The following is a 15,611-nucleotide window of genomic DNA, read 5'->3' as shown; positions in this document are numbered from 1 at the left end:
TAAAATAAATGTATATCCGCTGTGATTTTGATTACGAATTTGGGACAAAAAATATATATTTTGAAATACATGGAACACTTAGGAAACAAAGGAGGAATTTAAACATTTCGATAGGTGATTTTTTCTAGATAAAACAATAACTTAGGAAATAAGCATGTGTGATATTAAAACCTAAAACTGAGCACTTTGAAAACATTCAACAGAAGTTAAGCGAAGCAACTGGACGAGTTACGGAAATGGCAATCTTTATTAAAGTCGAAGCATTTAGCTTGCTTTTAATAATTTTCAAAATTTGCAATGGAATTCTAGGGGATGAGGTAAATAGTTGTAATTGTACACAAAAGATATTTGAAATATTTTCAAAAATTTTATTTTTTTATTTCAGATAATTGTTGCCACAAAATCCCAACAAAATGAGATATTTTCTGACATTCATGAAAAATTAAATGAACTGGAGCAAAATTTCACAAACACGCAACAAATATTAGAGGAAACTCAAAAGAATTTAACACTCTGTATAAATGAAAATCCCCAAATCAATGGAATTTTAGAGAAAATATATAAACTGGAGATGAGTGTAAAAGATATGCGAGGAAATTGCAAACAGCCGTGTGACATTGTCATACAAAGACGAATGGATGGTTCCGAAGATTTCTATCGTACCTGGGCCGATTATAAACATGGATTTGGTAATAGTTCTGGAGAATTTTTCATTGGTCTGGATAAATTGAACGAACTTACCAATTCACGTCCCTATGAGCTGCTGATTGTCATGGAAGACTGGGAAAATGATAGACGTTTTGCTCGATATGATCAATTTATAATTGGCACAGAAGCGGAAAAGTATGTCCTCAGGGTATTGGGGAAATATAGTGGTTCGGCTGGTGATGGTTTGACATATTCACTGGGTTCGAAATTTAGTACCAAGGATCAAGACAATGATGAATGGTCAAAAAATTGTGCTGTTGAATATACTGGAGCTTGGTGGTATAAGCAATGTCATTACAGGTGCGTCCGTTGCGATTTGAATAGACAGAAAAATAATAATTTTTATTTTCTTCAATAGCAATCTGAACGGAAGTTATCTGAGAGGTAAAAACAAGCAATATGGACAAGGAGTTATCTGGCACCCATTAAAAGGAGATTATTATTCGATGAAATTCATTGAAATGATTATACGTCCTAATTAAATTGCATGGAGATTGATTCTTCTTGTTTTTCTTTGGTTTTGGCTTAGCCATATTTATTGAATAGAAACTTAAAACTAAACAGCATGGCCTACTGATAATTAACAATAAATAAACATATAGCTATTCGCCATCTTCTAAATACAGCGACTTCTGGCATTTTCTTCGCTCTTCTATACCCTTTTCTGGGTTACAAAATGTGTTTATCGTTATCGATAATACTCTTAAAAGATCGATAACATTATAATATTATTTACATAATTTTAAACTAGGATTGTATTAATAAGCTTAAATATAATTGTATAAATAAGGTAAATGAGGTTTACATAAATTCATAGTTATCTTGATTTGTTTAAACCAGTGAGCGGAGCAGTATAGTCGGACGGGGCCGACCCTTCACAACTTCCATGAAAATCTAACATTCTGTGGTTCTATATTCTGAGATTGGGCAATATTTCGCGATATTTGCACACTTTTGACTGGCTAGAGGTCAGCAAATGTTTCTAAAAATCAGTACAGCCCCTCTAATTAATTGTACAGATTGCTTTCACCGTGGGTTGTGTTGTGATGTTCGGCTTTCGACTCGAAAAGTTTAAATAATTAAGTTTTCGGTCCACTTCATCCGAAAAATTATTATCTGATCATCACATAACATTTTAAGCGTTGTCCTTGACCATAACTGGAACCTCATGGAACATTTCACAGTGATCAGCGCTATATTTCCGCCCTCCAGTGTGGTAATAGGTTACTAAATAATATATGAATACGTAAGCACCTGTAAATATTTAAGTGTAAATCCCTCAATATAATTGGTATCAATTTTAAGGTCAACCATACCTTTTGGATATACTATCAACTTCTCGGGCCTATGTCCTTCAAGAGTAAATATATACGCCATAGAATAAAAATTTTGTCGTTTTCACACAAAAGTTAGGGTCCATTTGACCCGCTAAATATTGACCGATCCTTATCAAAACGGATATGCTTATTCTTTGACTCGATCCCCTTCCCCATTCAAAAATTCGCGGTGTTTGGGCCATAATTGCGGCCTCTGGAGCGAGCAGAGAAACCGACAAAAATTTATTATTTGGTCCATTTCATCCTCTAAATATTAACCGATCTTTCCCAAAAACAATAGGGGTCTTCATTGGCCAGAACCCATCCTACATGCAAAATTTCGTGAAGATTGGTCCATAACTGTGGCCTGTATCGTGTTTACAAATTATAATGGACAGACGGACGGACGGACACACATGTCTAGATCGACTCAGCTAGTCGAGATATGACGATCGGTATGCTTAAAGGTGGGTCTAGGACCAATATTTCGCGGCGTTACAAACTTTTGGGGCTGCACAAAGCTATAATACCCTGACAACATGTTGTGTAGGGTATAATTAAGGCTGTTAATGCAAATTAAGACTGTCGTCTGTCTAGGCTTATTTATTGAATAAAAGGCGTATAACTAAACAGAATGGCCTACTGATAATTTAATCTATACTAATAAAAGAGTAAAGTGATTGACTGACTGATTTAACGATTCATCAACGCCCAGACGAAACGGCTGAAGCTAGAATCTTGAAATTTTGGGTGAGGGTCACTCTTGGCCCAAATGTGACAGATAAGGCTGGGTTTTTGGAAATTCGTACTAAAAGGGTACGAAAAGTACTAAGAAGTACTAAATATGATATCATTTGTATTTGGCGAACCAGTAGAGCTAGAACTCTGAAATTTGGATTGAGGGTCACTGATGGAGTGTAGGATAGATGTACCAAAGGGTTTTTGGAAATTCGAACTACAACTGTCCGAAATGTACGAAAATGTACTAAATTTGGTACAATTCTGTAGCATGAGAACGGATAGAGCTAAAAACATGAAATTTGGAATGCGAATTAGGGTTGGGAAGTAGGGTCGATATAAGGAGATGGTTTTGAAACCGTGTATTCATGTGTACGAAAAGTACTATATGGTACTATATTTGGTACAAATTTGATTTGGAGGTACAAATGGAGCTTGAATCCTGAAAATTGATATTAACATTACCGTTGGAGTATAGGATTGGGGTATGTACGTAGTTTTGGAAATTTGTTACTTATGAGTACGAAAAGTACTAAATCGTACTATAATTGGGATGTGTAGAATGTTTTAAAAATTCGTACTACTGTGTACCAAATTTTGTACAATTTAAATTGTGGGTGAACAGATAGAGTTGGAATCCTGAAACATGGATTTAGTATCACTCTTGGGGTGAAGTTTTGGGTTAAGTAGGATGTTTTGGAAATTCGTACTACTGTGTACTAAATTTGGTACAATTTGAATTGTGGGTCAACCGATAAAGTTGGAATCCTGAAACTTGGATTTAGGAACACTGTGGGGGTGTTGGTTTGGGCTAAGAAGGAGGTTTTGGAAATTCGATTTATTGTGTACTAAATTTGGTACAATTTGAATTGTGGGTGAACCTATAGAGTTGGAATCCTAAAACTTGTATTTACGATCACTGTAGGGATGTAGGATTGAGGTAGGTAGGAAGTTTTGGAAAGTGGTACTACTGTGTACTAACTTTGGTACAATTTGAATTGTAGGTCAACCGATAAAGTTGGAATCCTGAAACTTGGATTTAGGATGACTGTGGGGGTGTAAGAAGTTTTGGACATTGGTACAACTATGTACTAAATTTGGTACAATTTGAATTGTGGGTGAACCAATAGAGTTGGAATCCTGAAACTTGAATTTAGGATGACTGTGCGGGTGTAGGATTGATGTATGTAGGAAGTTTTGAACATTGGTACAACTATGTACTAAATTTGCTACAATTTAAATTGTGGGTGAACCAATAGAGTTGGAATTCTGAAACTTGGATTTAGGATCACTGTGGGAGTGTATGTTTGGGTTAAGTAGAAAGTTTTGGATATTCGTACTACTGTGTACTAAATATGATACTATTTGGATTATAATTAAGATTTTATCTAATTCATGATGTCAATTGGATTGCATGATGTTGGTAGTAATTGAAATTTTTACTTATGTATTCTAACTGGTACTAAATGTGATACAAATTGGATTTAGGTGAGCCGATAGAATTCTGAAATTTGGAATTAAGATTGAGGTATGTAGGAAGTGTTGTAAATTCGTACTGATGATTGTTAAAGTAGGTAGTTATGGAAATTTATATTAATGTGCACTAACTGATACTCAATTTGGATTTGGGTGAAGCTATATTAGATTTTTTTCAAAATAAGTATTACAAGAGTACAAATAGTAAAAAAATTACACCAAATTTAGTATAGAGGTAGATTTCTGTTGCGGTCGGAATGGGTGTGTAGGTTTGAGATATGGAGGTAGATTTGAGAACATACTATGGCAGAACATACTAAATGGTTCTAAAATTTTAATAGTGGTCGATATAGGGTTTTAAATACATCCCACATTCGCTAACGAAGTAGCGGGTATATGCGTCCACTAGCATATACCTGAAAAGTACTGTACTTATTTCTATGAATATTTGAAAATGTAAATACAATTATTAACAGTTCTGACGAAATGCTCGCAAAATGCTGTCTTATTGGAGATTTTAACACATTTCTACAGGGTGCTTAATTAACGCTTACTGACAACCAACAATGTTGCTAATTTAATAACTTTTATAATATAAATTTCTAAAAAACAAATAGTTTGTTTTGAGACTTATAGTGAAATTTGAATGTAGAAGAGTTTATTCTTTGATACTATGCACGAAAAATGAAGTTTTATATTGCTTTCATAAACTTTATTGAAAAAAAGTACTGTGAAACGGATTAACTTTATTTTATTCCAATTATGTATTGTAAAAGGCCTCTAGTTGGGCGTCAATGGAACTTTAGATGTGTTGGATGTCTGCAAAACATCCAATGCTCCGAAATTTGTAGCGATTCATAAATAATAATAATAAGGATTTGGTTATTTTGAAATACATACTTTATTACTATTCTGCGCAATCTTATCAGATGGATACGATGTATCGTGTTTGAATGGAGATTGCTTAATGAGTGACTTCTTGATTTTTTTTTTGTTTTGGCATAGCCATATTTATTGAATAAAAGACTTATAACTAAACAGCATGACCTACTGATAATTTAACAATAAATAAACATATAGCTGTTCGCCATCTTCTAAATAGCGAATTCTTGTATTTTCTTCGCTCTTTTATACCCTTTTCTGGGTTACAAAATATGTTTATCGTTATCGATAATATTCTTAAAAGATCGATAACATTCTAATATTATTTACAGAGTTGTAGTTACATAAGTTTAAACTAGGGTTGCATTCATAAGCTTAAATATAATTGTATAAATAAGGTACATGAGGTTTACATAAATTCATAGTTATCTTGATTTGTTTAAACCAGTGAGCGGAGCAGTATAGTCGGACGGAGCCGACCATACGATACCCTACACAACTTCCATGAAAATCTAACATTCTGTGGTTCTATATTCTGAGATTGGGCAATATTTCGCGATATTTGCACACTTTTGACTGGCTAGAGGTCAGCAAATGTTTCTAAAAATCAGTACAGCCCCTCTAATTAATTGTACAGATTGCCTTCACCGTGGGTTGTGTTGTGATGTTCGGCTTTCGACTCGAAAAGTTTAAATAATTAAGTTTTCGGTCCACTTCATCCGAAAATTTATTATCTGATCATCACATAACATTTTAGGCGTTGTCCTTGACCATAACTGGAACCTCATGGAACATTTCAAAGCGATCAGCGCTATATTTCCGCCCTCCAGAGTGGTAATAGGTTAATAAATAATATATGAATACGTAAGCACCTGTAAATATTTAAGTGTAACTCCCTCATCCGACAATATAATTGGTATCAATTTAAAGGTCAACCACTCCTCTTGGATATACTGTCAACTTCTCGGGTCTATGTCCTACAGGGGTTAATATATACGCAATAGAATACATTTTTTTTCATTTTTCACACAAAAGTTAGGGTTCATTTGACCCTCTAAATATTGACCAATCTTTATCAAAACAGGCATGCTGATTCTTTGGCCCAATCCCCTTCTCCATGTAAAAATTCGAGACAATAATTGCGACCTCTGGAGCGACCAGAAAAACCGACAAAAAATCAGTATTTGGTCCATTTCATCCCCTAAATATTAACCGATCTTTACCGATCTTTCATTGGGCCGAACCCATCCTACGTGCAAAATTTCGTGAAGATAGGTCCATAACTGTGGCCTGTATCGTGTTTACAAATTATAATGGACAGACGGACGGACGGACACACATGTCTAGACCGACTCAGCTTGTCGAGATAGGACGATCGGTATACTTAAAGGTGGGTCTAGGATCAATATTTCGCGGCGTTACAAACTCTTGGGGCTGCACAAAGCTATAATACCCTGACAACATAGTTGTGTAGGGTATAATTAACGGTTACTTATGTAAATAATCAATTGCAATTTTATGGTACTATTTACTACCATAAAATTACTTCTCCTACTTCGTCTCCAAATCCGACTCTCATTCATTTAGCGTACACTGAAAGCTGAAACTCATTAACCACGCTTGCCCAAGTTGATGGACTCGGGTCATAAGTTATAGTAAAACTTTATGGCAAATTTTTGTTGTTGAATATTTTGAACTGCTATAGTCCCGTTTGAAATGAGTTTTCTATCATTTCTGGAGGAAGGGAACGAAAGTACACCCTTCAGCATGTCGATTGAGGGTTAAGACAGGAAATTATTGCTCACATTAATACCAGTAATATTGCCGAAGACACCACATACCTAAAATGCAAGGGTTCCGATGAATCCTACCGAATATTTTCAAATCTCTAGAAATGGGGGAATATTGCCCGCCCTCTTTAGGTTACCTTCCGAAGTATATTTTCAAAAAGCCGATACACTTGTCTTCTGTTTTTAGCCCCTTTATAATAAGATTTTGGAATTTCCAGATAATTACTTTTTTGTGTTGCTCAGTGTTATGAGTCGTCCACTTTGAGGAAGTGTAACTGACACACTTCCTCAAAGTTCATAATTTTTCTTCGGGACTCAGTAGAGATTAATGAACACCGGAAAACGTTTTAGATTCGACAATTATCCATTCGAATCCCAGTGTTCTGTTTCTCTACTAACTGCAGTATTTTATGTATCCTAGTAGAGGAGGAGGAATGTATATAGAAGTCAATATCTTTCGGTAGAAGACTTCGACCAGAGGCTCCCACATCAGCCGATACATGAATGTTAACGTTTTGTTTTGGTCCCGCAAACTCTGTATGTTAATTCTGAAGAGTCGCTTCCACCACAGATCTATCTCGATGAGGCCCTATGGATGTGGGTTATGTGCATTCCTTATACTAACATAGTTACCGGGGAAGCATTGGACCATAAGTGGATGTGTTATACACGAATATATCTAGTACACACATAACTAGACTCTAAATGTATGTGACGGTCGTACTCACCGTTCCTCCATATGGATGCCTTGCATGGTGGCAGGGGCCAATAAAAAGATACTGCTGACTAAAATGAATACAGTACAGCGATCGGTTTCGATCCTGACTACCGGAGCACTAAGAATCACACCACAGGCAGCCTTGAATACAATCTTGAACCTCCAACAACTGGACTCTCTGATTAAATTCCAGGCTGCTAGATGTGCCCTGAGGCTTCGAGAAACGGATCATCCACACGACGCCAGGTTGTGACTTCTTGAGGAGGAGTACTAACATTAGTGACTATGTTCCATCTCATAGAGATTTTAATGACATCAGAGTAGAGTTTCCTAGTAGGGAATCCTGGACTAGCGGCTCCTTGCCTCTGCCAGGTCCGTCGTGTTTCACAGACGTGTCAAAGATGGAGGAAGGCACTGGTGCAGGCGTTTACTGCAGGGAATTAGAAATCTACAACTCATATAAACTTAACGATCTTAGCAGCATTTTTCAAGCAGAAATCCTTGCAATCATGAAAGCGGCCGAGATAGTCAAAACACTTACTGCCGATTGTACGGGACCGGTGACTATGTATGTCGATAGACAGACGTCTATCAAGGCTTTAAAGCCGTGCACTATAAACTCAAAAGCAGTTCGTGATATACGAGGGATAGTTAATTTATGTTGGGTTCGTCAGCAATCTTATTCCTTATTCATTACAGGCCACTGCTGGATCAAATGCTCACTTCAAAATGGGACATCGACGTCTATGTGAGGACGTGAGGAAGAGGGGCTAGAAACAATTGAACATATCCTGTAGATGTCCATCGCTGAGTGGCAGAAGACACAGACAGTTTGAAAGATATGAAATTTATGACAGATCCTAGGCTTTGTCCAGAATTTGACATGGCTAAAGTAACCACATTTCTAGGCTCTCCAACTCCGACTGTCTTTCCTCTCTTCCACTCTCTTGCCTTTTTCTTTTCAGTTACCAAAGATGATCACAATGGACAATTGCCTCTGAGTGGACGATAGCCTAACCTAACTAGACTCTAGGTGAGTCATTGAATGTATGGGCGTTGAGGTCATGTGTGGAATCCCGATATTATTTGAAGGATATTATTTAGAAGGTAACAACCGCCTGTTATTGAATTGTACCCCTTACATAAATCACGCCTCAGTATAGTGTTGTTATAAAATAAATAAATAAACACATCCACACGAAAACAATTTTGAACAAAGAACATAGGAATTTTATTTCAATTTAAAAAATAATCATTCAAATTATGGAATTAATTTGGACGTAGAATCATTTTTGCCTCTTAAATAACTTCCGTTCAGATTGCTGTTGAAAAAATGTTAAAATATTATATCTGTCTATTCATATTTGAAACAGACACACCTGCCGTGAACCACAACCCCCTCGAAGCTCCCCAGGGGGGCACACCAATTGTCAGGCTGGATCGACAGAACCAGGGGCAACTGACACCCGCGGTACGGAAAACCTCCGATCAGGCTCGAGTCTCACAACACTAACAATGAACAAAACTGCAACAGCACAGTTAGAACTCCATTCATCATTGTTGTGATCCTTCGTACTAAATTTCTTACCTCGTGCAAGTGACAATCCGTCACCAGTCGATCCGCTGTATTTTCCCAATACTTTGAGGACATACTTTTCAGTTTCTGTGCCAATTATAAATTGATCATACCGAGCAAAAACGTCTATCATTTTCCCAGTATTCCATGACAATGAGCATAGGGACGTGAATTGGTAAGTTCGTTCAATTTATCCAGACCAATGAAAAATTCTCCAGATCTATTACCTAATCCCTGTTTATAATCAGCCAAGGGACGATAGAAATCTTCGGAACCATCCATTCGTCTTTGTATGACTTCTTGAGAAGGAGGACTCATATTATTGACTATGATCTCTCTCACAGAGATTTTAATGACATCGGGGTAGAGTTTCCTAGTAGGGAATCCTTGACTAGTGGCTCCTTGCCTTTGCCAGGTCTGTCGTTTTTCAAAGACGGGCCGAATATGGAGGAAGGCACTGGTGCAGGTGTTTACTACAGGGAATTAGAAACCTACTACTCATACAAACTTAACGATCTTTCCAACGTTTTTCAAGCTGATATCCTTGCAATCCCGAAAGCAGCCAACCTTTCGATTGAGAGATTTGTGCAACCGCCCATTAGCTATTTCATTAGTAGAATCATCTTGATCTACGACAAGGTAGTCGGCAATAGATGGTCAAGAGAATCTAGCTGCAGAATCTCGAAAACTATCTTCAACGAATAATCATTTCCTTTGAATGGATACCATACAACGCCTTCGCCAGATTGGATATCATCGCCTCTAAAATAAATAATAAATTGAAACGGACACACCTGTAGACACAATTTTTATACCACCAAGCTCCAGCGTATTTCATACCACATGTATATCCCGACTCATCATTTTCTTGATCCTTCATACTAAAGTTTTTACCTCGTGCAGTTGAAAATCCATCACCAGTCGAACCACTATATTTCCCCAATACCTTGAGGACATACTTTTCCGCTTCTGTGCCAATTATAAATTGATCATATCGAGCAAAACGTCTATCATTTTCCCAGACAATGAGCAGCTCATAGGGACGTGAATTGGTAAGTTCGGTCAATTTGTCTAGACCAATGAAAAATTATCCAGAACTATTACCAAATCCCTGTTTATAATCGGCCCAGGGACGATAGAAATCTTCGGAACTATCCATTCGTCTTTGTATGACAATGTCGTTCGGCTTTTTGATATGTTCTTGTATTTCTTTTACACTCATCTCTAGTTTATGTATATTCTGTAAAAATCCATAGATTTGAGGATTTCCATTTAAACATTGGGTTAAATTCTGTTGGGTTTCCTCTAACATTTGTTGAGTGCTTGTAAAACTTTGTTCCAGCTCATTTAATTGCTTATGAATGTCATTATTTGAATATATTATATTTGCCGACCTTGGTACCGCCATAAATAAAACAAATAACATCAGATTTGAAATTCGGAGAAAGACAGTGTTGGCCAACAGATGCTACTATGGTCTATGTAAGCAGTTTCGAGACAAGGCCACCTCCCGCCAGACCAAACTCACTCTTTACAGGACGCTGATGCTATCTGTGCTGTTATATGGATCGAAAGCATGGACCTACCTGGGTCGACGGTGAATATCTGTGTCGAATGAACCATGACTTGTACCATCTATTCTAGGGCGTCGACATAGTCAGACGTATCGGGTTGCTGCGACTACGTTGGCTAGGCAATGTTGTGAGAATGGGGCATCCTCATCGCCCCAGCTCAAAGGGAATATAAAAGGGAGCCCACTGATGTATCACAGAGAAGGGGTAGGCCCGGAATTCGATGGAAAGATCAAGTGGAAGACAACATTTCGAAACATGGTTTTTCAAATTGGAAAAACTGCGCACAAGACTGACGCGCCTGGAAATCTGGTTTAAGTTCGGCTTATTGGACAAATGTTCTGACACACAGAATGAATGAGGATGCCCCAGCTCAAAAGGCATGTAAAAGCGAGTCAACTGATGCTTCGCGCAGAAGTGGTAAGGACAGTAGTAATGTCGAACTGGGTCGACTATATGATATCATAACAGACGTCAGACGAACATATCGAAAGATATATAGGGACTTTGCCAAATTTCTTGGAAATCAAAAGAAATGTAGGGGCTTCAGTTCACAATATATATAAAATCGGGCGAAAATATATTTGGAAGCTATATCTAAATCTGAACCGATTTTCACGAAACTTAGCACACATTATTCCAGACTCAATTCAGTATGCTATACCAAAGTGCGTGCAAATCAAAAGAAATGTCAAATTGTGTCAAATTGCATCCAAATCTGATTATAAATGCGACCTGTATTTTTTTACAATTTAACACAAAAAGACGGACAGAAGGAAGTACGGGTGGACATGCATAAATCGTCTTAGAAAGTGTTTCTATGCATATTCTCAAAAGGAACTATGGGTGTACCTCGTTTCCTTTTGCTTGTTACAAACATATGCACCAAGACATAATACCCAGTACCACAGTGTGGTGAAGGGTATACAAATATATACAGTTTACAGGGTTTCTAATAATAGAGCTATTGTTGTGGTAACGCTCATTGCTGACCATGTTTGTACTCCTGTCCACCCCCTAAAGCGAGCATTTTGGGCACAGGCTCTAGCTGTTGATAATTTATGCCAACGTCAAAGCTGACAACATTAAATTGCTAAGCTTATGATGGCGAGACGCAGACATTTCGATGGATGGATAGCTGGATGGCTGGTTGGCTGGGGGTATAAATGCTGGACCAGCATGTGGACGCAAACATACATGACTACATGAACGTACCTGCCTCTCGAAGTAAGTTGTTAACTGACATATTTCTGAAAATAATTTTTGAATGATCTACACTTTATCTATGGCTTAAGTCCAGTGATCGATGGCATGGCTTACAAAATGTAACATAATACAAGTTCGATGGCAACAGACAGCAACGGCTCAGGTATGATATTAGCTGGGAACTGGCAAATACTAAAATAATTAAGTTTATTTGGCCAGAGGAAAAAATAACATTTGAGGGGGGACATTAAATCATATTCGCCATATATCCCCCTCCACTCACTCTCTGTATCTCCCTTCCAGTTGAAGAGTTTAGCTCATTAACTGAGTGGCGGGGTGTCAAATGTTCGACTAATAAACATCAATGAGTAATTTGGCCAATAAGCCAGCAATTGTCAATCAATTGATTTTTATTTCATGAGAGTTAACACGAAATGTGTTAGGGGAAGGTATCCCAAGGTCAGTGATGCGAACAAAAGGGACATCAAAAAAACGAAAAAGAAAACAAAAAATCCATTAACACAAATACTCCATGGGTGGTTTGTTACATACAATAAAATATTTTGTGTAATAAAAACGAATTGGAAATCTGTTCGGAAGAAATCTGGATAAGCCCATGTTGGATTTAAAATAAGACTCCGAAAGGTGGAAACAATAATAAAGGTGGTAGGTTTATTATTATTTTTTTTTTTGTAGATCACAACAACAATAAGTGGTGCAATAAAAAAATAATTTCAAATTATTACGAATTGTTACGAAATGTCAAGTTCACACCAGGACTTCCTGTCGTGTCACTCTTACATAACTGAATGCCATTGTTTCGTTGTTGTGTGTCCATTAACAAGGACAATGATCGAGTCGTTTCTAATAAGGGTGGGAAGAGATCATAAATTAAATTTGGTAAACGAATACATGTCTTCAATGAAGGCGTGTGATATGAAACCAAAATAAATAATTGGTAGATCAAAAAATGTGGATTTTTTAAAGAATATTTTTTCAACACCTATCACAGCCTTAGGCGTGGATTTTTTAAGAAAAAATTTTTAACACCTATCACAGCCTTAGGTGTGGATTTTTTAAAGAATATTTTTTTAACACCTATCACAGCCTTAGGCGTGGATTTTTTAAAGAATATTTTTTCAACACCTATCACAGCCTTAGGCGTGTCTTCAGTGAAGGCGTGTGATGTGAAACCAAAAAAAAAAAAAAAAAAAAAATAATAATAATAATAATTGGAGGATCAAAAATCCGAATTTTTTAAAGAATATTTTTCAACACCTATCACAGCCTTAGGCGTGGATTTTTAAAAGAATATTTTTTCAACGCCTATAACAGTCTTAGGCATGGATTTTTTAAAGAATATTTTTTCAACACCTATCAACGCCTATAACAGTCTTAGGCATGGATTTTTTAAAGAATATTTTTCAAACACCTATCACAGCCTTAGGTGTGGATTTTTTAAAGAATATTTTTTCAACACCTATCACAGCCTTAGGCGTGGATTTTTTAAAGAATATTTTTTCAACACCTATCACAGCCTTAGGTATGGATTTTTTAAAGAATATTTTTTCAACACCTATCACGACCTTAGGCGTGAAGTTTTTTAAAGAATATTTTTTAACACCTATCACAGCCTTAGGCGTGGATTTTTTAAACAATATTTTTTAACACCTATCATGACCTTAGGCGTGGAGTTTTTTAAACAATATTTTTTAACACCTATCATGACCTTAGGCGTGGAGTTTTTTTAAAGAATATTTTTTTAAGACCTATCATGTCCATAGGCGTAGGTTATATTTTTCAAAAACTATCATGGCCTTAGGCGTCGATTTTTTACAGAATATTTTTCAAGAACTATCATGGCCTTAGGCGTCGATTTTTTACAGAATATTTTTCAAGAACTATCATGGCCTTAGGCGTTGATTTTTTAAAGAATATTTGTTCAAGTATATTTATATATAAGCACTTTTTATACCCTTCACCACAATGTGGTACAGGGTATTATGTCTTTGTGCATATGTTTGTAACAGGCAAAAGGAAACGAGATAGACACATGGTTCCTTTTGAGAATATGCATAGAATCACTTTCTAATTCGATTTATGCATGTCCGTCCGTCTGTCTGTCTGTCCGACTGCCCATGTTAAATTGTAAACAAAGTACAGGTCGCATTTATGATCCGAATTGGATGAAATTTGGCATAGGTCACTTATTCGGCCCAAGGACGAACCCTATTGAAATTGGGAAAAATCGGTTCAGATTTAGATATAGCTCCCATATATATATTTAACCGATTTAATGTAAACGGTCCCTATATATCTTTCGATTTGCACGAAATTTGATACAGCCTAATCATTTAGGTCCGGAATGATGTCTGCCAAGTTTAGTAAGAATCGGTCCAGATTTAGATGTAGCTCCCATATATAGTTTCGTCCGATTTCATGTAAATGGTGCCGCAAAGTATATATCTTTCGATTTGCACGAAATTTGGCGTAACGTATTGAATTAAGCCTAGAGTGATGTCTGCCAAGTTTCGAGAAAATCGGTCAAGATTTAGATATAGCTCCCATATGTAGTTTCGTCCGATTTCATGTAAATGGTCTTTATATATCTTTCGATTTGCACGAAATTTGGCACAACGTACTAAATTGAGCCTAGAATGATATCTGCCAAGTTTCGTGAGAATCGGTCGATTTAGATATAGCTCCCATATATAGTTTCGTCCGATTTCATGTAAATGCCCCAAAGTCCCTATATAGCTTTCGATTTGCACGAAATTTGCCATAATGTATTGAATTAAGCCTAGAGTGATGTCTGCCAAGTTTCGAGAAAATCGGTCCAGATTTAGATATAGCTCCCATATATAGTTTTGTCCGATTTCAAGTAAATGGTGCACCAAAGTCGCTATATATCTTCGATTTGCACGAAATTTGGCATAACGTACTGAATTGAGTCTAGAATGATGTCTGCCAAGATTCGTGAAAATAGGTCAAGATTTAGATATAGCTCCCATATATAGCTTCGTTCGATTTCATGTAAATGGTGCACCAAAGTCCCTATATATCCCTCGATTTGCACGAAATTTGTTATAATGTACTTAATTGAACCTAGAATGATATCTGCCAAGTTTCATGAAAATCGGTCCTGATTTAGATATAGCTCCCATATATAGTTTCGTCCGACTTTACTACTTTCCTTACTGGTTTTTAATAAATTTTTAAAATGTTTCCCTTCGCCTCGAAAATACCATCCAAAATAATTGACAACAGCCAAATCACATTTTGTGGGCCAGCTTCGTGCTTGTCTAACTAATCGCAAATAGTTACATTCAAAGATAACAGTGACACCGGTTAGTGGGAATAGGCCTTCAAAAGCAGCGAAGAAACTGTGTGAATATTTTGCAGATAACTGATAAGCATCGAATGAAACATTCAACGACATTAAACATAAAACAACGAGGCAAATGTACAACAAACATGCAACATAGACATACACACACATTTTTGCAGCATGAGCTAAATTTGCTACATAAACAAAAAAGAAGTGGTGGACGACACACACCGGACACACTTGGTAAAATCATGGTAAATGCATTAGTTTCAGTCGTGTATGAAAATGTACCTCATGTAAGG

At 36.7% G+C, this 15,611-nt stretch overlaps 1 protein-coding gene across 1 annotated transcript in view; it reads left to right on the top strand.

Annotated features, from left to right (window-relative positions):
- Nucleotides 1-9,141, top strand: part of LOC133330062 (fibrinogen-like protein A) — a 30,402-nt gene extending 21,261 nt beyond the window's left edge. Inside the window, exons 2-4 of the mRNA XM_061538536.1 lie at nt 386-1,008; nt 1,067-1,092; nt 9,002-9,141. Of these exons, the coding sequence (XP_061394520.1) occupies nt 386-1,008; nt 1,067-1,092; nt 9,002-9,141 (789 nt within the window). The remainder of the gene's footprint in view (nt 1-385; nt 1,009-1,066; nt 1,093-9,001) is intronic.
- Nucleotides 9,142-15,611: the final 6,470 nt, after the last annotated feature.

Source organism: Musca vetustissima, unplaced genomic scaffold (assembly GCF_032173495.1).
Source record: "Musca vetustissima isolate MV318-11 ecotype Yass unplaced genomic scaffold, APGP_CSIRO_Mvet_v1 utg2339, whole genome shotgun sequence".
In the NCBI taxonomy this organism is placed as follows: Eukaryota; Metazoa; Arthropoda; class Insecta; order Diptera; family Muscidae; genus Musca; species Musca vetustissima.
This window is presented reverse-complemented; position numbering and strand designations above follow the sequence as displayed.